General features: G+C 46.6%; 1 protein-coding gene across 2 annotated transcripts; it reads right to left on the reverse strand.

The window, feature by feature from the left end:
- Window positions 1–314: 314 nt before the first annotated feature.
- Window positions 315–26,067, reverse strand: Fsd2 (fibronectin type III and SPRY domain containing 2). 2 transcript variants are annotated; one of them, XM_051206638.1, is made up of 12 exons: window positions 25,396–26,067; window positions 25,020–25,115; window positions 19,657–19,887; window positions 18,563–18,585; window positions 16,689–16,810; window positions 14,720–14,875; window positions 12,686–12,820; window positions 11,339–11,489; window positions 7,595–7,728; window positions 5,848–5,980; window positions 2,390–2,566; window positions 315–609 (listed from the first exon to the last, which is right to left on the reverse strand). In XM_051206638.1, the coding sequence occupies exons 1-12, from the start codon at window positions 26,023–26,025 to the stop codon at window positions 357–359; spliced, it is 2,241 nt and encodes a 746-aa protein (XP_051062595.1). In that variant the 5' UTR covers window positions 26,026–26,067; the 3' UTR covers window positions 315–356. The 2 variants fall into 2 exon arrangements, with proteins under 2 accessions (XP_051062595.1, XP_051062596.1); XM_051206639.1 differs by lacking the exon at window positions 12,686–12,820.
- Between the last annotated feature and the right edge of the window lie 941 nt (window positions 26,068–27,008).

The following is a 27,008-nucleotide window of genomic DNA, read 5'->3' on the forward strand; positions in this document are numbered from 1 at the left end:
TCACAAATGTGCAGGGACTGCTGAAGCCATCATGACTCCCTGATCCTATCCCTAGGTCTATAGGCTTAGGAGACTCGAAATACTTTACATATCTGCAAATAGACAAGTACAATTAGACCCCACAAGAGCCCGCTGAGTTCAGAGTCTAGCCCCTCATCAGCCTGGTCTGATAATGGCTCCCCTGGCATGCAGGGAACAACACACAGGATGAGTCCACATCAGGTGAAATGGCCCCAGTACACCATTCATCAGACACTAATGTGAACTTTAGCCTGTGCTGGATGCAGGAAACTTGAATACCAAGTTCAGCCAGTGAGGTGAGGGTGGCTGAGGGAGAGGACAAACATCAGAAGAGCCTAAAAAGAAGTGACATGCTTTGGCATTGAAATGCCATTGCAGATCTTTAGGCATCCAGGTTTTTCCAAAGAAAAACAGGGATGCACGAATTGGTGGAGCTGACAGCTGAATGTGTATAGGTGCTGAGCAATGTCCACGTTGAAAAACGACAGCTTGGAGTTGTCATAGTCCAGCAGGATGCCAATCTTCTTTGGAGCAACCGTGATTCGTATATCTGGAGTTGTCCTGTTGTGCAGAAACTCATACCGGTGCCTGAAAATTCAAAGTTGTTATAGCAGAATTTTGGTCACTACAGAGAGCTGTTTGCAGAGTATTTCATGCTGACTTGATTTACGCTCCTATGACTTTGTCCCTTTCTTGTAGTCAGTGACTACCAAGGAGCATGCCATTTCCAAACTACTATGAACTTCCACTACATCAGACTGGTACAGCAAGAGAAAACATTTGAAGCCAGTGTGTGACTCATTTGGAGTAAAGACATTTGAAATGGGGAGCCCTGTGGGTCTGTCTTCATGAGAAACAGGCTTCCTCTATAAACTGGACCAGGACTGTATGAAATCCAGTTCTTAAACTTACAGCTGAGCAGGGATTGCAGTCACCTCGCTGTCACAGGTGAGTGCTGAGCACTACCTGTCCCTTTTTGTTATATATCCTGTGTGCTTTGGAAAGTGACCAGAATCAAAACCAGCCACAGGACAGACATCTGAAGAACCCTGTTGTCCAGAATGCCGCTTCAGACGCCCTAGATCAACTCTATCTCCATTCACCTTCTCACTCACCAAACAGCAAATGAGCCCCTTCCTTCTCTCTACAAGTGGGCTCAAGACCATGAACCAGAACTATAACTCTAGTGGAAGGCTTGTCCTAACCCTGTCTCCCTGCCCCCTATGCACCAACTCCCATGCTTTCCTTATCTTCTCTATCTGACTCTTACCCTTGTTCTTTCTAAAGAGGCCATTGAGCTTTATTATTAGTTCAGATTAAGTGTCCGCAGAGCAATTCTTGCATCCCTAAAGTGGTTCCAAGGGTTAGCAGAGTCCAGTCTAATCCAAATCTCTCTTAAGAAAGCTGCTATTCTCTTTATGCTTGAACATGACCAATAACATTCTAATAAATGGTCATGCCAGGGTTTCTCTGTGCACCACTGGCTTAGGATAAAGACGTGCACAACCACCGCCCAGCCAGAGGCTGCATCTTCTCTGAGGTGCTTAGAAAGATGATAGAGACTTGTGGGGCATACGTGTGTGTTTTGTTTTGCAAGTTTTCAAGTGAAGGAAGGTGGTTGCCATGGCCTTTAAGCCCAAACATTTTGTATACTAGCCAGGACTCCGGGATTTTTTTCCCCTTCATCCACATGCAGAGCACAGCTGCAGAAGCCTTGGTCATAAGAACTCTTAGCCACACTGACTTAAAATGGAATTGGACTCACAGCAGCCATAAGCTTAGAATATGGGGGCTGAGCATAAATGAAAACACAACCAGTTTTAAGAATTGCACATGTGGCTGGGTGGTGGTGGTGCATGCCTTGAATCCCTTTAATCAGCACTAGAGAGGCAGAGGCAGGCGGATCTCAGTGAGTTCAAGGCCAGCCTGGTCTACAAAGTGAGTTCCAGGACAGCCAAGACCGTTACACAGTGAAACCTTGTCTCAAAAAAACAAAACAAAACAAAAAAACAAAAGTACATAAATCAAAACAAAAACAAAAATCTGTACACGTGAACCAACTGCCCGAGTTGGAAGCCAAGCACTGTTCACACTGGATAGATTGTCCAGCTTGGTCTACATAGGGTTTCAGGCTTGCCAGGGCTACAGAGTGAGACCATGACTCACTAGGGATGGGGGGAGTATAGGACACTGTTGGTAGCTGGAAAGCACAGCATGAGCTTTAGCCGTTCTTTCTCTTTCAGAAGTGAGTGGCAACAACTCTTGGAATACCTGGGACTTTTCTAAGCCAAAAGTGTGTGCCTTGATTACGTAACAAACCTCTTACTTGTGCTCTTAGCCCCTGTCTGGGTGTGTAGACTGCTTTTACCTTGTGGAGGTAAATGTATGTCTCATGCACCAGGACAAGCAGTTTGCTCCCAGGTCTTCCTGCTTAGGGACATCTTCACAGGCCACACCAATAGTGTAGTCCAAACGCTCATCCACCTCCACCTCCCAGTAATGGCGTCCTCGGACTGGAATCAGATTTCCAATGACAGCAACACACCTGGTTTTAGAAAGCAGAAGCATGGGCTGGGGTTGGGTGGTAGAGTGCTTGTGTAGCGTGCACAAGACTCTGGGTCCCATCAAAAGGTGGGAACATGTTTCCTTTAGGGTGCCACAAATATACCTAATGCTGAAGATTGGATAAGCTAACACTGAAACCCACAGAACAGATCTCTCAGGTGACCTTTATGCTGTGGGTGACAAGACTCCAGAGGTCGGGCAGGTGTAAAGGTGTGCTGTGCATGCCTGGCAACCTGAGTTCCACCCCCAGATCCCACAAAAGGTGGAAGGAGAGAGTCAACTCTGAAATGCTGTCCTCCACCCCCTCCCCATGGCATCTGTATATCTGCACTCACACATGCACATCTCACACACTAATAATGAGAATGATAGGAAACTCAAAGTGACTCAAAAGAAACTAGCATATTTCTCACCAATCATCAAAGCTTTCTGCTGGGAATTGTCGTGGACAACTCAGAGGGACATTTTAGTGTCCAAAATACTCAGCAAAGGAAGGTCACATCAGAATCTCCAAAGTATCTGTCTCATGTGCTAGCCAAACCTTGTGTAGCCTCCAGCTGGGAAGATTTGTTCAACTGGCATCAAACATTTTCTTCCACTCTTTAAGCCCCTGTCTGATTGCCCCAGCAAAGCTTTGGGAAAGCAGCCCACATCTCTACCTGTGGCAAATTCAGTGACTCAAATGGAAGCCATCATGTTCCCACCCTTCTCACCTGCCAGAATCCCCATTTCAATCCATCTGAAGGACCTGGGCTCAGTGTTAGTACTTAATCACTGTGTTTCCCAGCACCCCCATGGCAGCTCAGAAGTCTGTGACTCTAGTTCCAGGATCTGACACCCTGTTTTGGACTCTGTGTGTACCAAAGATGCATGCACAGACATGCATGCAGGCAAACACTTGTATATATAAAATAATACAATTTAAAAATATATAAAAGGCTGGGCAGTGGCGGTGCATGCCTTTAATCCCAGCACTTGGGAGGCAGAGCAGGTAGATCTCTTAAGTTCGAGGCCAACCCGGTCTACAAAGCAAGTGTCAGGTCAGCCAGGGCTACACAGAGAAACCCAGTTTTTAGAAACACACACACACACACACACACACACACACACACACACACACACACACACACAGCATCCAGGGATACACAGAGAAACCTGTTCTTAGAAACACACACACACACAGCTGATGTGGTATGTTGATGTGGCAGATTCATGGGGTCACTGACCAGCTTTTCTAGCTTACTAGCTGAGCCCCAGCCCAGTAAGAGACCATGTCTCAAAGACAAGATGGATGGCTCCCAAGAACACCTGAGGTTGATGTAAGACAAAATAAGTCTTCTACGAGCAGCTTTTGGTCATAGTGACAGTCATGAAAAGCACATAGGATAGGCTCCAGTAATGTCTTGAGTGCCTCTGCCTCATCTGTCATGGGCATGGCAGACCCATACCTGTTTGAGTCCTAGCAGAGGGCACAGATAGTAAGTACCTTCCTCTCTACCCTTGCACACAACACATCCATTCATAGGGCAATAGATACACTGGAATTGGGAGACTAAAATGGGGCTCACTAACTCAACTGGACCCCTAAAGAGCCAAGATAATGGCTCTTAAACTCATATCTCAAGATGAACTTCTGAACCACCTAAGCAGAAGCTGCAAAGAGGGATGGTCAAAAAAGCCTTTTCCAGCGTCAGGTACAGTGGCATACAACTGTATCCCAGTGCTTGGGAAGCAGGGACATGAAGCTGAGACATCCGGGGTAGTCCACATCCACCAGAGATCCTTTCTCAAAATAAAATAAATTGAAAACCCACTTAAGCAAGACTCAGTTGAGAGCACCTGCACCTCCCTGAGTACGGACAATGGTTGCTTTCTTAAACTTTCCCTGCCTGCCTCTCCACCCATGCTTGCTCTACTTGAAAGGCTTCTCTTAGTGAACTCCAGCTTTATTTAATACTGCCTCATCCCGAGATCATCTGATCTGCGCTTCTGCTTGGACTGGTAAAGCTGGCAGCCAGGAGCTGTGTCTCCAGCTGCTGCTGACAATGGGAGAGCCCTGTCTTCCCCAGCAGGGCCTCCAAGCGCTCACTTTTGACCACCTGGAAGCAGAGGGGCAGTTTGTACTACTGTTTAAAGCCAGGATATTGATTTCAGCATTGGGAGTTAATCTGCTCCCTTTTTTTTGTTGCTTTTATTTATTTTTTCTCCCTATTATGTAATAGCCCCTATTGTAAACCTTTTATATATCCTTGGAGAAGACGGTAGAGGTAAATAGATCAACATAATGTGTGGAGCTCTAGAAGGAACAGCAAACTGGACGGACAGACAGCCCTCCGGTAGCGTCTACCCTCAGGTCTTGTATAAGTACAAAGAGTTTTCTGCACCCACTTTAGGACTGGCCCACTCCACCAGTGATCTAAAGCACCCCAGTGTGAGGGCGATGGGACAAATAAACAGAGGTGAGAGGAGTTGCAGTTATACCAGAAACTGCCCAGGATGCCTCCCCAACTGCCACACATGCACTCAGGAAGAGGCTGCACCCTTAGAAAAACTGACATCATGTGTCACTTGTATTGTGGTTTTGACTCCTCTTGGCTTTTCTAGAGGCTTGGAAGAAATACTCTTAAAAGAGAGATCTGGTCCACCTGGATTTGGAAGGGAAAGGGTCACCTGATGTTGCCTTATAAATATTCATTAACCTCATTAAGAAGCTACAGAAGAGTTCACTGTGCTGCAGTCTGTTCTCTCCAGATCTGCAGTGCACACATTACTTTGCCAAGTGAACTTCTGCCAGGACTGTGAAGACAAGACCTGAGACAGTGTTCTCAACCTTTCTAACGCTGCCAACCCCAACCTTAAAATTACTTCCTTGTACTTCATCACTGCAATTTTTGCTGCTGTTATGAATCAATGTAAATATATGAAATTCAGGATGGTCTTAGGTGGCCCCTGTGGAAAGGTCATTCAACCAGCCCCCAAGGAGTTCGAGACCCACAGGTTGAGAACCACTGAAGTTGAGAACACTTCAACAGGGGAAGTGTTCAGAGCCTGGTTTTTGTCCCTGTTTCATGTGACCTGATATCATGGCCATATGCCATAGTCTCCACAGCCCGGGACCTCCCTCTGCAGAGGCCACCAGTGTTTCCCTTTCCTGGGTCCCTCCCCAACAGCTGCATTTTTAGTCTTCCTCTTTCAACTTCCTCTAACAGTGGCATTACAAAGCTCCCATTTTAATGCTCCATCCGGGGTCCAGTCAGATACCTGTTAAACTGGGCCTTGGTGGGTGGCAGCTCCCTTCTGAAAGTTTTCTTCTCACTTCGAACCACTGTAAACCCATCTTCAGAAATGGTCAGCCAGGGATGGCAGCTGTCCCTGTTCAGTTGGAAGTAGCTTCCTGTGGAGGGAGGAAACATCTAGAAGCCCCAACCAGTCATTGCAGGATTTTCCCAGCATGGCCTGGTGGCTGGTGGTACCCAAGAACAGGGTCCAGCGGCGTGCACAGAAGCCTGCCCCTGGCAGTCATGAACACCTATGCGGAGGGATGGCCACTGTAGGGCAGGACTTGGACACCCAGTGCCATGCAGCTTGCACATCTTGTCTCCCTTAGTCCTCAAGGCTATACCTAGACACAGGTGTTACTGTCTTCATTTTGTAGATAAGGAAACTGAGGCACAGGTGGTTAAGAAATAAATAGGCTGGCAAATGATAGAGCTCAGGTTGAACTTCTTGCCTCTCTGATTCCAGAGAACAGGTTTTAAATTTGCAGACTGTTTGTAACTGAGTAAGAATTTCTAACCTTGCCAAAGAAAATGAAGTTGAGTGAATTTGTTTTTTTTTTTTTTTTTTTTTTTTTTTTTGTTATTTTGAAAGACAGGGTCTCATATTGCAGCCCGGGCTCATCTGAAACCATTCTGTCACACAAACTGGCTTTGAACTTGTAGCAATCCTCCTGCCTCAGCCTCTTGTTTGCTGTTTAAAAAAGAAACTAAAGCTGGCTGTGCCTTTGCCCTCTGTGTCATTGTTTGTTTAGAGCAAGTATCTGTTATTTCAAAACGCCCAACTTGGTTTTCCCATCTATGTGGCAGGAATAGGAATGTGGGTTACTCACAGACCTCTCCTGCCAATGCAAATGGGGACAAAGAGGTACAGTGTGTTTCAGTGAAAGCTCCTAGTCAAGGGGAATTTGTTCCCAAACACTGGCTAGGCTCTCTGTTACTTCACCTGAAGGCCACCAGCTCAGCTGGCTTGAACTGGATTAATCTGTGTGGCTTCCAGAGGCCTCAGCTAAGCTCAGGTTGCAGAACTGTAGCACTGACAGGAGGGGGTGATGGGTGTGTGGATATTTCTAATAAGGTCTCTGCTCGCTCAGGACTTGGACATGGGATATGCCACTTCTCTGACATGAAGGCAGATGAGAAGGGATGTCAGCACCTGGTGTGGTCAGACAGAGCATGTAGGCAGGAGGAGGCTGAATAGTGGAGACTCAGGTGGCTTCTAACTGGGGAGGTGCTTGGTCTGACAGTAGGAGCAGGGAGGTAGCCATGGCTACTTGAAGTTCTTGAGAATGTCATTTAAAAAACCCTTTTCCAAACCAGGTGTAATGGCTCACACCTGTAATGCCCAGTCCCGGGGAGGCTGAGGCAGGAGGATCACCTTGAGTTCCAGGTTGGCTTGGCAATATATTGCATTACAGACCAGCCTGGGCTACGGAGTGAGACCCTATCTCAAAACACAAAACCAAAAAAAAAACACAGTGAGATAAGTATATGGGCCACCAGATCCAGTGGGTCAGCCTCTGGGGCATGAAGAAAAGTCTTGAGTTCTAGCACTTTCTCAGCCAACCCAAGTTCTCTGGGGCTTGGGCCTTCATCTATAAAAAGAGAACAAAGGCTTTGATGATCCAGAAGCCCCTTCAATGCCTTAGTTAGGTTTTTCTGGTGCACTCTTAGTACTGAGTCTGCAACACTGGCTAATTTTCTGTCCCAAGAGTGTGTGGCTGGGCACAGACCTGTGGTGTGCACCGTCGCAGGCTCACTCCTGGCACTGGTGCCCCCGACATTGAGGGCTCGGACGTAGATGGTGTAGCTGTGTCCAGGCTGCAGCTGTATCAGGGACTCACAGGTTGGGATGCCTACAACAGACCTGTGCACAGAAGCAGAGCAGACTGTCAGCATGAGCCCAAGCACCCGTTGTGCTGACCCATAGCAGCACAGCCAGAGTGTCAGCTCCCAGAGCAGCCCACAACTTGCTTGCTAGTCTGTGTCTGGCTGTCTCCCTTCCAAGTTCTTCAGCCAGGTTTCCCAAGCACCTAGCACTGTGCTCAAAGTGTCTACTGGAGCCTTGTGGCGTATGTACCATGTCTGCCTGTGGCTGTTAGGGCCATGACCTTCTGAGGACAGGACTGAGTACACTAACTATAGAACAGTCCTAGACCCATAGAAGGCTTCCTGTCTGTGTATGTCTATGAACAAACAACCCTGTTAAAAACAGCGGCCACAGAGGACAGTCCAATTCTTTTCAGTTGGACTGTGCGGGAATACAGATTTATAATAGTGCCATCTGGATTTCTGTGACTGTCAAGCTCATTTCAGTTCAATGGGCAAGAGAACTCTTCAGGATGGTGCCCGTACTGATAGGACACCTTACCCAGCCAAGGACAGGATGTCATGTTGGAGGCTGCAGCTCTGGGTCAGAGGGGCATTCCTACTTGTGTGTTTAGTAGATATTAACAAAGCCAGGTGCAATGTATGTCCTGGGGGGGAAACTGAACACAATTCCTGGGGAGCCTGCAGTCTGTGTGGGAAGAGAGGCACTTCTCAGGAGACCACCATGGTATTCATGAGAAGCCTATGGTGTGCTACAGTGTGGAAAGGTGATGGTGACTTTCGAGCTGAGTTCTGAAGAGTGGCTAAAAGGGGCAAAAGAGGGGCAGATAGAAGACACATGCACAAAGGTCCTGTGGCAGGGAGAAAGTAAAGCAGGAGCTGGAGAGGGAAGGGTTGTTGGTATGGGATGTGGGATGGAGAAGGAAGCTATAACCTTCCCTTCAGTGATGGGACATGTGATTCAGTTTGTCCTGGGAGGCTGAGCTCCACCTCAGATCACTGAAGCTTTCACTGAAGCTACTGTCCTGCCCGCTGAGGATCTGAGGACTCCATCATTATAGAATGGTCCAAGATCCCAGGTGATGATAATTATTACCACTGGCCCCCTCCCCTGACTCCTGATCTTTAGAAGTAGAAAAAAAAAAAGGCCGGCTTTGGGGTGCCTGTAGGCACATAGATCCTGGCAAGAACAGATAAATACGATACATGTTATGTTCCATGGCTGTCAACCAGCCCTGGCCGGAGACACTATGTCTCCACAGATGGAAGGAAAATGCCAAAGAGCTGTGTAGGGTAGCCATGGGACTCCAAACCAAACCTCTGAGCTCTAGAGTAGTGCAAACAAAGCACTTGCCATTTTATTATTAAAGCAAGCAAACCATGAGGTGATGTTTACAGTTAGCTTAAGTGAATACAAGCACAGCAGGGAATACACCTGATATTTTCTTATCATCTTTGGCCAAGTGAAAAGAGCCAAGACTATTCCTCACAGGCCTTTGCCATTCCCACAGAGATATAATGGGCATGCTTCATACCTTGCTTTCAAGTGTGTTTGCTCATGATAGTTTATGCAGTTCTTTATGGAAGGGCCCTGGGGGAAGAACATCCTGCACTCTGCCCTATCCATAGTCCACAGTAAGTACACACTTCCTTACATAGACTCCCACACAAGACCAGCATTAGAATTACCTCCCTTTCTGAGTGATCGCAGAGGGAGGGTAGATGGGGGAATGGAGGGGAGGAGGGGGGAGAAAGTGGGAGATGAGAAGGGAAGGGAGGCTGAGGTTGGGATATAAAATGAATTAATAAATAAATAGTAATAATAAAAGAATTTGCCTCCCTAACATCTGGCCTCAAAGGCCTTCTCCATTCTCCTGATGCAGCTCCGTGCACCCCTGCATTCCACTCAGAGCTCCCCTGGACTCCATGACAGTGGCTGGGCTGTCTAGCTGGATGATTCCTTGATCTGTATGCTTTAGAATGGCCTGGCTATAAGACGTCTGTGTGGGAAGAGAGGCATTAGAACAGCCTGGCTACAAGCCAGAAGCAGCCACACTTCCTCTGTGGTACCTTGCCATAGACTCTTGGGACCTGTAGACCCTGGTGGCCACCATGTCCTACCCTCATGGACTTGGGAAGGCCTCTCACTCTCCAGACAGCCTTCTGTATCCTTTGTACACTGTACATTGAGTCTCTTTTGTTATTCTTGTACCCTAATTTCAGTCACATTAGCCCCAGGCCCTGCAGTGTATCCAGCCCACTCCATCCCCAGGGTCATGCCCACCAAGCCCTTCTGCTCTCCCAAAAACATCTGGTTCACTCTTGCTCTTCTCAGGCTCAGTCCTCCCATCCTGGACTCAGTTTAAACATCTATCAGAAGAATAGGCCCTGCCCCCCCATTGTTCTCCCCACTGTATCTCTTTCTCTGAACTGTGCATTTTACATGTAGTTTATTAGTTTGCTCGTACTTATTTTCCTCCCTGGACTATGAGCTCCATAGGGCTCTGGTGCCATGAGACCCTCAGTACGTTATGAGATATATATATATATATATATATATATATATATATATATATCTCCAATCCATGCTGTGCTTGAATTTGCTATATAGACAAGAATGGTCTTAAACTCCTGATCCTCCTGCCTCCACGTTCTTCTAAGTGCTAGAATTATAGATGTGTAATACCATGCCTAGATTGTTTTTGTTTGGGGGAGGGATTTTGTTTGTTTGGTTTGTTTTTTTGACATAGGGTTTTTCCTGGAACTCACTCTGTAGACTAGTTTGGCCTAGAACTCCAAGATTCGCCTGCCTCTGGCTCCCCAGTGCTGGGTTTGAAGGCGTGCCACAACTACCCAGTGGTTTTTGTTGTTGTTTCTTGAGACTAGGTCTCACTCTGTGACCCAGGCCATCCCTTGGCAATGCTTCTGTCTTAGTTTACAAGTTCTTAGTTCATAGGTATATGCCACTGTGGTTGACCTAAAGATAAATCTTAGTTAAACTCTGTGTGTTTGTATGTGTGCAGTGTGTGCACGCATAGGTGTGTGTAGGTGTATGTGCTCTGTGTACACACATGGGGTAGAGGAGGACATCGAGTGTTCAGTTACTTTCTGTTTTATTCCTTTGAGACAGGGTCTCGCTCATTGATCCTGGAGCTAGGCTAGCAGCTAGTAAGCCCCAGTGGTCCTCCTGGGGTTACAGGTGAACAGCCACACCCAGCTTTTTCCATGGGTGCTGGGGATCCTAACTCAGATACTCACACTGCACAGCAACACTTTCAGCCACTGTGCCCTTAATTACCCTGCCCTCCTGGAGCAGGCAGGGGTGGCTCACCTTCATTCCAGAACTTGGGAGGAAGAGGTAGGAGATCTCTTTGAGTTCAAGGCCAGCCTGGTTTACAAAGTGAATTCTAGGACAATCAAGGCTATGCAGAAAAACCCTGTCTTGAAAAGAAAAATTATCCTCTCAGGCCTTAATTGGATTAAAACAAAAAGCTGACTCAGTTGTATTCATCATTCATGACCAACAGCATTTTAGCTACTTCTTAGGAACCTTAAGTATCCTAATTAAGATTGCTAAGCGTCACAAAATCTGACCTGGGCCACACACTGCATATTCATAGAAACCATCAAAGGCCCTCCAGACTCACTCAGTCACCCCCGACGCTTCCAGTGTTTCTGCCTGGATCAGCTCCACTGTGTAGGAGTCCACAGGATTCAGGTTCCCAGATTCCCAGCAAATGAGTGCAGCCTCCTCACAGCTTCTGATCGCCTCACTTTTTATAGTGGGGGGAGAGGGGGCTACGCGCAGGAGAAAGACAGGAGCAACCATTAGGCTCAGTCCCGGCCATTTTGTTTAAAGCCGTGGACAAACACCACAGCAACACAAGCACCTGGAAACCCTTTCAGGCTGTCACTACACCTGTGGCGGTTTGAGTAAAACATTGTTGTCCTGTGTTGGTCAACTGGTTGCTATGGCCTACAGGCCCTCCCAGGGTGGTTGCTATGGCCTATGGGTCCTCCCAGGACAGTTGCTATGGCCTATGGGCCCTCCCAGGGCGGTTGCTATGCTCTGCACGTCACTTTTATGCCACTTGAGAGCTGTAAAGCACATCCAGAGTCCAGCCAGCTAACTTCCCGTCGGTTCCTTGCCACGTGGAGATTATCTGACCTAGGGCAGCTCCTGCAAAGTCAGAAGGCCAGAAACTGAGCTAGGTCTTTTCTGCAGCCTGTCATGGCTGCTAAAGCAGGGGGCTGGGTGAGGGCCTGGTCCCTTCAAAATGTCTCACATAGTCCAGGGCACTTGAATGTTTGGTCCCCAACTGGTAACCCTGTTTGGAGAGTTTTAGGAGGTGTAGCCTTGTTGGAGGAACCCTGTCAGTGTAGGTGGGATTTGAGGATGGAAAGACGCACACCATCTCTGGTAGCACTTGCAGCTCAAGATCTGAGCTCTCGGTTCCCTGCTCCGTGTACCTGCTGCCATGTCTCTGCTGTGACTTTTTTGTTTTGTTTGTTTGTGTGTTTTTTCAAGGCAGCGTTTCTCTGTAGTTTTGGAGCCTGTCCTGGAACTCTCTCCGTAGACCAGGCTAGCCTTGAATTCACAGAGAGCCACCTGCCTCTGCTTCCCAAGTGCTGGGATTAAAGTTGTGCTGTGACTCTTATCCCTCTGGAACAAATAAACCCTTCCTATAACCACAAATAAACCCTTTCTTCTTTAAGTTGCCTGTGATATGGTGTTTCAGTATTGCAGTAGAAAGCAACTTAATAGAAGTCCAAATGTCAGTGTAACTGTGGGTAGCAGGCCAACCGTGAAAAAAAAAAAAAAAAAATCCCTACAACACCAGGCATGTAGATCTAATGCATTAAATGAAGCACAGAAAAAAGAAAATTAAAAAAATCCCCCACACAGCTCTATCCTATTAAATTAAATGGAAACGCAGTCACATCTAGGAACATGCAACTCCTGTGATGCATTATGAAAATGAACAGCTCAGTACCTGTCATGTATACTGCGTGCTCACTGGAGGGGCTGGGACCAGTCCTGTTCTGAGCTATCACCCAAAACTCATACTGGGTATTTGGCTCAAGATTTGTCACTGAGCAATATGTTTCTTTGACCGTCATGCTAAACTCTGGAAGAAAAAGAAAAAAGTCAGAATTCAAACCTTAAAAAGCCATATGGCTTTATTGTGTCTCATTGTAAAAATCCAGGCTGCAGATCCTCCCTCCCCTGCAGGCATGCCCTTCGGCCTGTGCTGAGGCTCTGGCTTCCAACCAGACTTTAAAGTGGGGCTTACTTTGATGATAGCTTAGCGGTCAGTGACAAGCAGGACACAAGGGAAGGCTTGGGACACAGTGAGGGGCTTACCACCCTTACTGCTGGGAATGTTTTGCTACATATAAGGACACCCCTCTGGAGAGTTCACTACCTACGCGGAGGGGAGAACCCCTCCCCCTTCCCCCTTCCCCCTTCCCCCTACCCACTTCCTTGGTTAGTGATTAATGCAGAGACTCCTAAAGGGTGGAAATGCCAACTGTAAATGACTCTGAGTGGTTAGCTGTGGGTGGAGGTGGGGTCTTTATCAATGTCCCAGCATCTAAGGCTCAAAGAAGAGGGCTCAGAAAGAATTACTGGGGCACATGGGGAGGAGAGTTGTGAAATGATGACTTCTAGACATGATGTTGCTGCTTTGAACATCACCGGACAGCAGCTGTGGTTACCCTCATATCAAGCCAGCCAAGCTTCGCACTTGGGTGGGGGAGGGCCCAGGAGACCTATGGCATCTTTGCGGATGTGGCCTCTGGTAGGTTGCTCATGCTCCAGTGGATGGCTATGTGGACAGCACTAATTGGCTTTGGGGTTATTAGTAACAAAAACCAAAAATAAAAGAGGACATGATGTTGGGAGAGAGATGGGGGGGTGGGTGGGAGCACTAGGAGGAGCTGCGGTGGGGTAGTGGTGGACAGGTGTGACCAATATTCATTTTATAAATGTATAAATGTATGCAACTTTCAAATAATAAAAAGTATATTTTTATTTCTTTTCTTTTCTTTTCTTTTTTTTACGTACATTGGTGTTTTGCCTGCGTGTGTCTGTATGAGGGTGTCGGATGCCCTGTAACACCTGGTATAGTTGTGAGCTGCCTGATGTGGGTGCTGGGAATTGAACCTGGATCCTCTGGAAAAGCAGTTGGTGCTCTTAACTGCTGAGCCATCTCTCCAGCCCCCCAAAAAATATTTTTTAAAAATCTCCTTTCTGGCTCTGGGCAGAAATGCTGTCCTCACCTCCCTTAACTCAGACCTCTGCCTGTGTAGCCTGGAAGAGTGTGCAGTGCTCTGGGCAGGGAGCCGGCAGACCTGGTTCTCATCCTGGGTCTGCCATACTTCCTGTGGCCCAAAGACAGCTTGTTTCTCTCTGAGCCTGTCAATCTCACTCTGACCCGACTCACACTGGACAGACCTACCAGCAGGACCAGATCCTTATTACTTCAGGTCTGTGGGGCGTGGGAGGAGTAATTTTTCTGTAGTCTGATCTCCCCTTCTTGTTATGATTTAAAGAAATGACCCCAACAGCTATGTGTTGAAGGCTGTCCCAAGCCCAGTACCCCAGGAAGTGGTGAAAACTTCAGAAACTGTGCCCTCATGGGAGGAAACGTGTCCTTGATGTTTAGCTGGGGAGGGATGACCCACCTTTAATGTGGGTGCCACCATTCTGTGGGCAGAGGACCCAGACTGAATATAAAGGAGAAAGTGAATACAACACCAGCATTCCTCTGTCTCTCTCTCTTGACTGTGGACACAATGTGACCAACGGTCTCATTAACAGCAACAAGAAAAGTAACTAGCCAATAGCTACTACAAATACACTGCTCACAGGAGAAGGGCTGGTGGATCGTGGAAGGGTAGCCCCAGTCCTAGTACCACACAAGCCATTTCCCTGGGGGTGAAGATAGACCTAGAGCTGCCCAGAGCAAGGGTCATACCCTGAAGCATTCCGGCCAGCATCAGCTCTTTCCGGCTCTGTACCTTACCTGCTTGGTCCTTGCCAGGTGAGCTGTCCCGCACTGGCCTGTAGGACAGCTGGTAGCTCTCCACAGTGTCATCAGAGTATAAGCTCCAGCACACACGGACGGAGGACCCTGTGGCCGAGTTGGGGGCCTGTGGGTTTATCACTGGAGCAGAGGGAGCTGAAAAACCAAGAGAGAGAAAACAACATTGAGACTGAGGAGCTGTATGTGCAGGTGTGGGGTGGGGTAGACACTTTTTATTTTATTGTATGATTTTGTGTGCATGTCTGTGCACCATGTGCAGACCTGGTGCCCATGGAAGACAGACAAAAAAGATATTTACAACTGATATTCAAAACAGTGAAGAATCTCCAAAACTCAATGGCAAACAAAACAGACAATCTCTAAAAAACATCATTTAAAAGTGAACAAAGGGCTCAAACAGATGTTTGTCTAAAGGAGCCCTACAAATTGCCACCAAGAGTATGAGCAAGTGCTCAACATCAGTAATCATGAGGAAAAAGAGGGCCATGTGTGGTGGAGCATGCCTGTAATCCCAGCACCTGGTAGGCTGAGGCTCACAAGGGTGAGGTGAGCCTGGGCTACACTGTGAGTTCTACAGCTGCCTCAACAAAACTAAAAACAGCTAAGAAAGCCCCCAAAACATAATGAGCTACCCCCTCACTCATGCTCGAACAGCCACATTCAGAAAGCTTGTGTAGCGCCCATGAGGCGTGGGTTCAATCCCCAGCACTGCACATGGGGTGGGGGAGAAGAGAACTGTCAAATGGATCAGCAATCCTACTTTTAGGCATAGATCCAAAAGAAGTGAAATCAGGTCCTAGACATTTTACACTCATTTCATGGTGCCTTATTCACAGTGGCCAATTAAAAGACCAATCTAGTGTCCATCAGCAGTTTACTGGAGAAAGACATTGTGGTATGTTTACTCAGTGGAATAAAGCTGAGCCTTGGAAGGGGAAAAAAAGTCCTGAACTGGGGAGGTGGCTCAGTCATGAAAGTGCTTGCCAAATAAGCCCGAGGACCTGAGCTTAGAGCCCCAATGACCACGTAAATGCACAATTCTGTACATCTTGAGGTATACATCCTGCAGCATACTGGCCAAACAGCCTAGACAACCTGGGAGCTCTAAGTTCAAGGAGACACCCTGTTTCAAAAGCCAAAGTGTAGAGCAGTAGAGGAAGATGCTTGACGTCAGTCTCTGGTCTCCATATGCACATGAATGCATGTGAATGTGCACCCCACCCACAACACACACACAACACACCACACACACAACACTACATGCACACACATACTACACACACATACACACCACACACATAACACACACACAACACACTACATGCACACACATACTACACAGACATACACACCACACACATAACACCCACCCACCACACATAACACACACACACACACACACACACACACACCATAAACTACACATACACCACACATAACTCACACATACAAACACACACACCACACACACACACCACACACACACACCACATACATGCATACATACATACATACACACACACCACACCATACATACTACACAGACCACACATCCAAATACAATACACACACATACACCACACCACACAGAGAGAGAGGAGAAAGAGATAATGCTTGTTAAGACCCCTTAGCATCAGATCTATTGTCTTACCATAAGTGGAAGTGACAGATACCATACTGTTAGTTCCATGTGCTGAGCATATCTCTAAATCTTACCTTGCAAAAATAAGTCCTTCTACCCATCCGGCAGTTCCCATCTCTCCCATCCCCAGTCCTGTTTGCTGATTCTGTGAGTTTGACTTCTTCAGGCACCTCACGGAAGGCAAATCATGCTTATCTTTCTGTGAAAGGTTTGTTCTCTCTCTGTCTCTATCTCTCTATCTGTCTCTGTGTCTCTGTCTCTCTCTGAAATCAAGCTCCTGTGGAGATGCATAAGCCAGATCCACACCTGGAACGGTGTTGATAGAATCCATCAGCTGCTCCACGTCAGAGAAATCCAAGGTCTGGTCTTCAAACTCAGGCTGTGCAGAGAGCTCCACGTCTGTCTTGGTTTTCAGAAATTTCCCCAGTCTATAGATATAAAAAGACACAGCCAGGGGCTGGGGAGTTGCATCATCAGTTGAGAGCACTGGCTGCTCTTCCAGAGGACCTAGGTTCAATTTCCAGCACCCAAATAGCCGCTCACAACCCTCTGAAACCCCAGTTCCAGGATATGTGACATTCTCTTTTGGCCCCTATGGACACTAGCTACACACATGGTCCACAGACATTCATGCAGGCAAAACACTCACACATGTTTTAAAAGAACAACACAAATTCACACAAAGATGGAGGGGCTTTCTTCTTAGGGTACATTTATAGTGCTGTGTCACTAAGAGGAAATAGAGGGCCTGTTTGACAAACTTGCATTTCTTCTCGGGCTTCTTGATTCTGATATCTGATGTGATGATGGGCCCATGTTTTAGGTTCATGGTCATCTAGCTCAGCTCTTAGGTGGAAACATGGGGGAGGGGGCAAAATGGAGGAAAACTGCTCATCTTAGGCAGGAAGCAGAGAGAGTCTAGAAGAAAGAGCCAGGGACAAGACATATCTTCAACCCTCTAGTGATCCACCTCCTCCAGCGAGGCCCCAGCTTCTCATCTCCATCACCTCCCCATGGTACCATAGAATTAGGAGCCCATCTAAAGATCCTCATTCAGGAGATCTGGCTCTGCTGATTCAATCACCCAGAACCCCACTTCTGAAAACAGTTGCTTTGAGAACCAAGCCATCAACTCATGAGTCTGTCAGGGAACACTTCCTATCCAAACCATCCAACAATGTCTCAGCCAGTGGTTCTCCACCTTCCTAATGCTGAGACCCTTTAATACAGTTCCTCATGTTGTGGTGACCCCAACCATAACATTACTTTTGTTGCTACTTCACAACTCTATTTGTGCTATTGCTATGAATCATGTTTTCCATAGTCTCAGGTGACTCCTGCGAAAGGGTTGTTTGACCATCCCCAACCACCCACCTTCCTCCCCCTGCCAAAGGGGTTTTGATCCACTGATTGAGAAACATTGGTCTAATCCCTCCCAGGGGAAAGAGGAAGGGCTGGGCCTAAGAATGAGTGGAAGTCTGTCCATCAGCAGGGTGCAGACCCACATTTTCTCCACTCCCTCATCACCCCACATCCCCACATGGACTTTGGGTTTCTGCTCTGGAGACTCACACCTCACATGGTCCAGAGGCTCTAAATGGTCTTGCATCTGCTCCCTGCCTATCATGAAGCTTCTAAGTGACAAAGGTGGAATTTGAAATCCAGGTCCATTTTTTCCAAAACATACGTACTTAGGCCTTTACATTAAGTTCCCATATTGCTCTACAGACATCGTCTTACTAAGTCATCCCAGAGCCACCGCTGTTTGTAAGTAGGGAAGGTGGGGCATTGGACTTGGATCTGTCCAAGGTCACTGTGGAGATGGGTCTACACTGCACTGTTTCTGACTTTAAAGTTTGCATGCCTTCTGCCATTATATGACCAAGGGCTGAGGAGGGCTTGGGACATGTACCAGTCCTCAGTTTCTCCCAGTGGAACAAGGTGTGAGGGAACCTGGGCACTGGCTTGCTGGATGGGCCTCACCACATTTTCCCTTCCAGCCCCAAAATTCTAAGATTCAACCCCAAAGAGGCCCCACTGACCCCACACCACCATGCGAAGCCAGTATTACTGTATGTATAGAGCCACTGGAGCTGAGTAGGGAAGCAGGTACCCCAGCAGAACCCAGTCTAGAAGTGAAAGGAATGGACAAAGACACTAGGTCAGGACAAAACTATTACCTGTCAGTCATAGCCACTGCATCCTGAAAAGGAAGGGAAAATATTAAACCAAATTAGTAAATAACTTTTCCTAACAATATAAAATGTAATTTTTTTTGAAGTTGGAAATTACGAAAAGGGAATTACCCTAACAAACCACCACCATGTTTGTGTCTTTCCTTCTACACTCCTACACCTTCCGGGTCACACAGGGTCCTTCAGACCACTGACTACAAAGACTGCAAGGGATCATTCCTAGAAACACCATTGTTTACTCACTGGCTCCTCTGTTTAGGACACTGGCTGTGTACAGATTTTCACCATCATAAGTAATGTGTTGTTTTCTACATTCTGTATTTGAGCTACAGTGGCACCGTGGGACCAAGAAGCTGAGCATTGGTTCCTCTTGAAGCACTCACCAGGTTGTTCCCCACCTTTATCCGTGATCAAGATGAGAAGGACGTATAATTTGGGCTTTGAGGAGTAGCTACGAGCTTGGACAATGAGGGGATCGTACTCAGCATCTGCGAAGATCTGAGGACCTCTTTGTGAACCCACACCTGTACCTTAGTCTCATGGGGCCTTGCAAGTTCTCTAAAGGAGGCTGAAATTCCTGTAACTCTGCTATGTGGGATGTGGGCCAGATTTAATGTGATTTGAACATAATTAAGGATGGATACTTTTGGCATATGCATGAAGTTACAAAGCAAGATTTACGACTGCCACCTTGGCACAGGGCAATTTAAGGTGCCGTATTAACCCAGACCAATTTTCTCCCAGAGATCCAAGAGAAGCTATCAGGGGCAGCCAAGAAACTCTCAGGACACTGTCTTTGCTCACCTCCATGATCTAAGAGGGTCAATGATAAAGAGACAGAGGAACAAAGCTTAGAGTTACCTGAGGAGTGGTGGAAAGAAAGGGCCAGGTGTCCCTGCCCGCTTGGCCACTAATGAAGTGATGTGGAGAGGCAGCCTCCCACCATGAACATCAGATAGACGTTGACCATCACAGTTAATTGAGATCTCTGGGAAGACAGAGGGTAGACTAGCCTACTCTAGGCTGAACCTGGGATTTCATCTCATGGTTTTGTTCCTTTCCTCTGTTTCGTCACAGACCTTTAAGAACTCAACCTTCTCTTCATGACACATCTCCTCTATGGTTTCCATCAGCTCTCTACAGGCATCAAGGTTTTCTCCACAGGTGACCAGTTGTTCATATAAAGATTCCAGCTTCTCCTTCTTTTTCTCTCCTAGGGCTTGAATTTTTTCTTCGTACTTTTGAGCGAGGGTTTCCAAGATCTCATTGTAATGTGACTCAAAGTTTTGTTCTTGTCTTCCAAAATTCTCCTGCAAGACAGGTGACCTCAACCATTATTTTAGTGCATGTGATGTGTTGGCTAGAGTCACTGGGGTCATGGAACTCTGTCTACCCTGAGCTGTTTTCATCGCTTCACTTGATCCCGTCTCTTAGCAGGATGCTGCAGGAGTGAAAACAGAGAGTCCTTACATCCCCAGGAATGATCTTTAATTAGTTAACTTAATTAATGCATATGAACATGTGGATGTGCATACATACTTGTATGTGTGGAAGCCAGACAACCTCAGGTGTCGTCACAGTCTCTCACTGGCAGAGTGTGCCAATTAGGTAAGCCTGGCTGACCAGTGAGCTCCAGAGAGTCTCTTCTCTCTGCCTCCCAGCACTGGGATTACACGCATATGTCCCCACAACCACATTTTCTGTGTGGGTTTTTGGGGTCAAACTTGGGTCCTCAAACTTCACCAACTGAGATGTGTGCTTCCTGGCCCTGGGTGTGTGGTGCCCAGCCCTGAGCACTCTCACCAGAAAGTGCTGCTATGGTTCTTGGCAGCATGTTGCAATCCTCTCCCTGTTTCAGCTACCTCCTATTACCATAGCAACCAGCCTAGGAGCTCATCAATGGTTAATCAGCTTGCTGCTGGAAGCTTTGACTTCAAGGCAGAAATGTTTGCCCTGAGAGATGTCCACCTTCTATTCCCTCCTGGGCTCTCACATCTTATGATATCTGTCTTCCCTAACTGATACATGGATTGTATAAACACCAGCAGTGTATCAACTTGATTCATGCCAGTGAGGAGAGATACGAAAGCAGAGAAGGAAAGGTTGTGTCAAATGGCACTGCCTAATGAATGAGGGAATGCAGGAAGAAGAATATTTACACATTGAATATGGCATGTGTAGTATTTATGTGTTTATTGATTTATCATAGCATCTTATTAGGTGGCCCTATATGGCTTGGCACCCATTATATAGGCCAGGTTGGCCTGGAATTCACAGCAATCCCTTTGCCTTAGCTTTCCAAGTGCTGGGATCACAGGCATGCACCACCACAGCTGGCTGATACCTATAGTATTTAAAACTGGGAGCACTGAGTCTGGAGAATGCTGAGTAGAGATGATTTCTGGTGTTCATTTCTCACACTGGAAGGCTCACGAGAGCTCGGTAGTTTCTGACTGTTGCCACCTTCATCCAATGACAAGGACATTTTCAAAGAAGAGGCTTCTGGGGGTCGGCTGCCTACTGTGTGCATGAAAATCACTCAGAATGGTGAGAGGGTAAAGCGACAGATGAGTCTCCAGTGAAGGTAACAGGAGGTCCCCAGTATCCTCACTGGGAATGGAGATACTTGGATCTGAGAGTATGACAGATGGCAGGATGACAGAATAGAGCATAAGGAACTTAAAAGAGAAAAGGTTGGTGTTTTGCCTGACCATGTCTGTGCATCACATGCATATAGTGCCCACAGAGGCCAGAAGAGAGAATTGGATGCCCAGAATTAAAATTACAGGCCATTGTGAGCCACCTGGGAATCAAACCTAGGTCCTCTAGAAGAGCAGCAGTGTTCTTAACCTCTGAGCCATCTCTCCAGTCCAAGCATAATGAGTTAGCTCTGGCTGTCTCACTCTTATCCCTCCTCCTACCACCTCGTGTTTGAAAGTAGAAAGGCTTCCATCCTTCCCACTCCATCCACAGGAATAGTGGGACAGCTCTCTCTCCCCCTTTAAGGCTGAGGGTGAAGGATGAGTGTCTTGCAGTGTTTAACTAAAGCTGGTCAGGGCAGAGGATTTGCTCTTGCTCTGTGGAGCTCTAGGGGACAGTATGACCAATGGGCAGCCAAGAACAGCTTCCAGTTCAGTAATCTTGGAGCATGGATGAAGAACCTACATTCTTCCCATGTCAGGCAGGAAGAGAACCAGCATTAAAGGATGGGAAGTTCCTTTTGAGGTGATGCAGATATAGGGAATAGCTTAGCAACCCTGGACTCCACTTGTCTTGGGCTCTTCACACTCCTAGACTCTGAACAATGCACCTAGCAACCTGCCAGCAATTTAGGACCCCTACTTGCATAGAGCTGCATGTATACATACTTTAAGCAATGAAAATAGTTATTCTTCTCTTGGTAACACCCATTTCCATTTCAAACACACTCTGGAACACAATCCAGGGCGATGGGCAATGTGCTGATCTGGCCTAGGCTGGGTGCAAGCATATTAAGTCAAACTGTGCCCACAACGTGAACTTCCAGAGAGAAGAGAGAACATTGTATTTACCATCTTATACTTATGCATAATTGGCCATGCATTGTGATTGAAATCAGATACATCATGGGAAGTGATATGGGCAATGAAGAAGGGTTCATGTGATCTAAGCCTGTCAGTCAAAATAGGAAATTGCCTACTATAATCAAAGTCCTCTAACAATAATCAGCATGCATGAGTACTCTCACTCATGTGTCCTGTTGTCAACGTTTTGCTTGTTTGTTTGTTTTGAGACAGGGTTCCTCTGTGTAGCCCTGGCTGTCCAGGAGCTCACTATGTAGACCAGGCTGGCCTCAAACTCAGAGGTCCACCTGCCCCTGCCTCCCAAGTGATGGGCTCAAAGGTGTCACCACCATGCCCAGTCCTGTTGTCAGTCTTAACAGTGTATTTCTAATCTGTTCTATCATTTTGCTTCGAGTAAAATTTTCTTGCTACTGAAACCTGTTTGACAAATAAATGCCAGTGAGTGTGTGAACAAAAGGGAATCCATATACACCAGTGTTGGTGAGGTACACTATTCAGACACCATGGAAATCAGTATGGAGGTGCCTCAAAAACTGAAAATACATCTTGTTGGTATTCAGGCACAGCACTGGCCTGTCCTTGGGATTCTGACAGCTGAAGCACTAAGAGCACCACCTGTGCCTATTTATTCACTGTGTTCCCTTTTAAAAGGGCCCTGCCCATCTGCCATCCACCTCTTTCTCCCTCTCTCTGTCTGTCTTTCTCACTCTCTGCCTCTCTTTACTCTCTCTCTCGCTGCTCTCTTCAGAGGCCCGTCTCCCCCTCCCTCTTCTCTTTTTATGATCCCTTTCCCCTAGTAAAAACCCCTCCACTTGAACTCTGTCGCATGGCACCTTTCTCACTCCAGCTTCCTCCTCTTCTCCCTTTTTAAAATTACTTTGGTCCAGGTCAGCCTGCCACAGACACTCGCACATCTATGCTTATTGAGGCTACTCAGAAAAGCTAAGTTGTGGAACTAAACTAGGTGTCCATCAATAAAGGGATAGGTAAAGAACATGCACATACACACAGCGTAATTGTTTGCAGGAAAATTAATGCTAGTGGAAATAATTCAATTAAGTGAATTAAACTAGCCTCAGAAGATGAATATACATTCTCTGTCATTTGTGGTTCCTAAATTTTATATAGATTCATAAAATCCTGTATGTGCATATGCCATTAAAGTTTCTAGGGAGCAGAGAATATGAAGGGGAGAGGAACAGGAAAGATAAAAGAGGGGAGTGGAGTTGGGGGAATACACTCAACACACATGAAATAGATGTATGAAAATGTCCTGATGTAACATAGTATGTACAATGAATATGCACAGTAAATGTTTTCTAAGGTGAGGAAACTTTGACAGTTCACACCTGATTTAATACAGTGACATGGCATGGCAATACCCTAAAAACCTAAAATTGAAAACCAGACAGCAAAACAACAACATGAAGCCTGCTGTGTCTGGTTATACAGCAGGACACCAGATAGTACCCAAGGAAATCTCAGGGTGAGACCAAGAGCAAGAAAAGGAAAGAAAAGAACCAAAACCAACCTGTTGTGTTTTAAAGTCCTGGTTAGTGGAAAGGTTTCTGTAAACCCTCTACCTCTGTTACAATAAGCCAATCAGACCGGATTAATACATCCAGGTTTAATCTGAGCAAAGCATTCTTGGGTGGCCACAGGGGAAGAGAAAACCAGGAACCAGAAGGTGAATCCAGAGGGGGGGCTTTTAATGTCCTCGTGGGGTGGAACCAACAATGGTGGGCTTTTTAGGGGTGGAGTCTGGACTGAGGTGACTCCAGGGAGGGCCTGCCCTTGGCACCCTGAGGCGGGGTTTGAAACGGTTACCAAATATTCTTTTGTATAGAGATACAGAGGCAGGTAGGGCTTCCACCTAAACACAACCAACCAAACAAAAGGCCCACCAAGGACAGGGGCTAAGGGAAGTGGCTCAGTAGGCAAAGTGCTTGCTATGCAAGCATGAAGGTCTGGATTTGGATCTCCAGTGTCTGTATAAAAAGCTAGGTGCAGTAGTGATCCTATGTAATCCCATCACTGAGGTGACCCATACCGGGGGATCTCCAGGTCTAGCTGGCCAACCAGGCAACCCAAATTAGAGAGCTCTAATTTCAGTGATAGACCCAGTCTCAAAAAATAAGGTACAGAGTGGCTGAGGAAGACACCCAAACTTGACCTCTGACTCTCACATGTGTGAGCATATATGTGTATGTACACTCGTACACACAGGTACACACGAACACACACATATGTTCCCTACCCCACACCAGCTTCAAGGACAGAAGAAAACTGTTCACTTCACCATCTGGATGGTGTTACCATAGAGTCATCATTGTTGGAATTTAAAAAAAAAACTAAACCCTATGCAATTGGCGCTTTAATTGGAAAATTTCTGCTTTATTTATCCATGCCATTAACATGTATAACATACTTGCTTTGAAACATCCTGAGTGATAGGCCTGCAGGTACACACACCGGCCTCTCCCACCTAGAGGACACAGTGGGTGTGGTAGGGGATGCAGACAAGTGACCATCATCTCTGTGGCTGCCCAGGGTTGGTGGAAGGTCCATGGAAAGCTGAAGGGAGGGGCAGGTGACATCTTACATTCTGAAAAAATAGCTTCCTAGGGGCATGCCTTTAATCCCAGCACTCAGGAGGCAGAGAGGCAGGCAGATCTTTATGAGTTTGAGGGCAGCCTGGTCTACAGAGCGAGTCCAGGACAGCCGGAGCCGCAACACAGAGGAACTCTGTCTCAAAAAACAAAACAAAAAGAAGAAAGAAAAAGAAAAGAAAGAGCTTCTGTAGCTACCTAGGACCATTTGCTTGGTGTAGTCATGGATGGAAGTTACATGTGTGATGAAATCACCAAACATGTTCTTACCTCCACTGTAATGAACACTTCCTCCAGGTGGCTAGCGAAATTTTCCATCTCAATGATCTGCTGTTCCAATTTGCACATGTTTTTGTGGACTTCATCCTGTGGAACAGAACAAACAAAGCATTAATGCTATATTTGTTCTAACTTTAAATTAAAAAAATATATGTATGTGTGTTTGCCTGCATGTATACCATACAGAAGAGGGCATCAGATTCCCTGTGCCTACTATAGATGCTAGTGAACTACCATTGGGTCCTGGGAATCGAACCCAAGTCCTCTACAAGGAGAACCAGTGTAGAGGCATTTAGGATGTATTCCCTGCCCACTTCCCTGAGACATACATACACGCTCCAGACAACAATGGAAGAAGACCTGTTACCTTGGCACTTTCCAGTGCTTTGTTGAGTGGTGTTACTTCATGTTCCTTGTGTATTTCAAAATCTTTCTCAGCAGTTCTTACTGGAGTTTTGCAAGTGACACAGAAGACGTCAGCAGGCTCTTCTTCATCCTCCTCCTCTGGGATGACATAGCACTCATACTCCTCACTGGCACGGCCATGTGTGTACCTGTAGGCTTCCCGAAGGTCTTGGCCCTGGCCAGGAAAGCCTTGCCCTCCGTAGCCCAGGTCCTCGGCCTCACCCACCTCACTGCTAATCTCCCAGCCTCTCTGCTCTCTGACTGGGTCTCTCCTCCTCATTCCATAAGAAGGATACCCCAGAGTTCCCAGTCTGTGTTCATCAACAAACTCATTCCCTAACTCACGGTCATCTTCAAGTCCGTATAAATGGACAAGCTCGTCCACTTCCTTCTGAAGATTCTTACTGTCCCCTGCCCCTCTCGGCTCATTGGTCGTCTCAGCCTGGATTACTTCTCTCCTGATTCTGCTGCTTTCTCTTGGGAAGAGCTGCAGCCTGTCTTCAGAGTCATACAGGTCCATATGATAAAAGTGGAAGTCCTTAGGGGCTGTTGACCTACCCAGCCCCAGCTCCTCCCCTGCTTCCTCCTCCATTGATACAGAACAATCCTTCTCAGATAGTCAGTGAATATTCTGGATCCTAGGACACAGAAGAGATGAATATCAGTTCTCAAGAAGGCTATGGGTTCAGATCTCATCGTAGAAGTTATGGTCACAGCCCACATCATGGCAAACAAAATTCACCCAGTTGTTCCTGCTGGAGGTGACTTACAATTGCACAACAATCGAGAAAAACGCATGGAGACACAGGTGACCCAAGGCTGGCTAGCAAGCAGAGGGAGTTTATACCCTGTTGCAGAAAGGTGCATTGGGGAGCATGACCCTGAACTAGAGTCACCCAGAAGAGCTTGTCTCAATCCTCAGCCCTCACAAACTACGTAAGATGATAAATATCAATTATTTTAAGTAATTAAGCTGTGGAATAATTTGTTACAAAATAATAGTATGCATGATACCAGCCTAAAATAACCTTCTTTCCCTCCTGCTATCATCCCCCCCCCTCTTTTGTTCATATTCAGGCTCCTTTAGAAGACGGCATTGATAATACTGATCTTTACCCCATGAGACATGTATATGAGGCTTTCCATGGGGAATTCGGGCACGGATATTGTTAAGAGTTATCAGCTTTCAGATCCTCAGGCTTGTATTCAATCTTTCTCAGATTGAATGAGCCAGCATGTGAGGTTCCTTTTTCTCAACAGCCCTTCTCTTCTTTATTATAAAAGCAAAAATATACTTCCTATCCATTTCACAGTAAGATTTCATTACTTGGGAATTTAATAAAACCTCCAGGAGACTAGACCATCTGAAGTATCGGTATCGATGCTGACAGTGAGTGACATTAATGAATGGGTAAGAAAAACTTTTTTTCAAGGTAAGTGCTTTCCAGCTCTTTGCTTCCAACAAAATTGCAGGAGGATCTAATCAAGTTGTCAGCTGACACATTATTTAAAATAAATGTTCATGATAGGTCATTATGTAATTTTGGCATATATTTCAGAAAGAACTGTCAGAGT

The sequence above is a fragment of the Phodopus roborovskii genome, unplaced genomic scaffold (assembly GCF_943737965.1).
Source record: "Phodopus roborovskii unplaced genomic scaffold, PHOROB, whole genome shotgun sequence".
Taxonomy (NCBI): domain Eukaryota; kingdom Metazoa; phylum Chordata; class Mammalia; order Rodentia; family Cricetidae; genus Phodopus; species Phodopus roborovskii.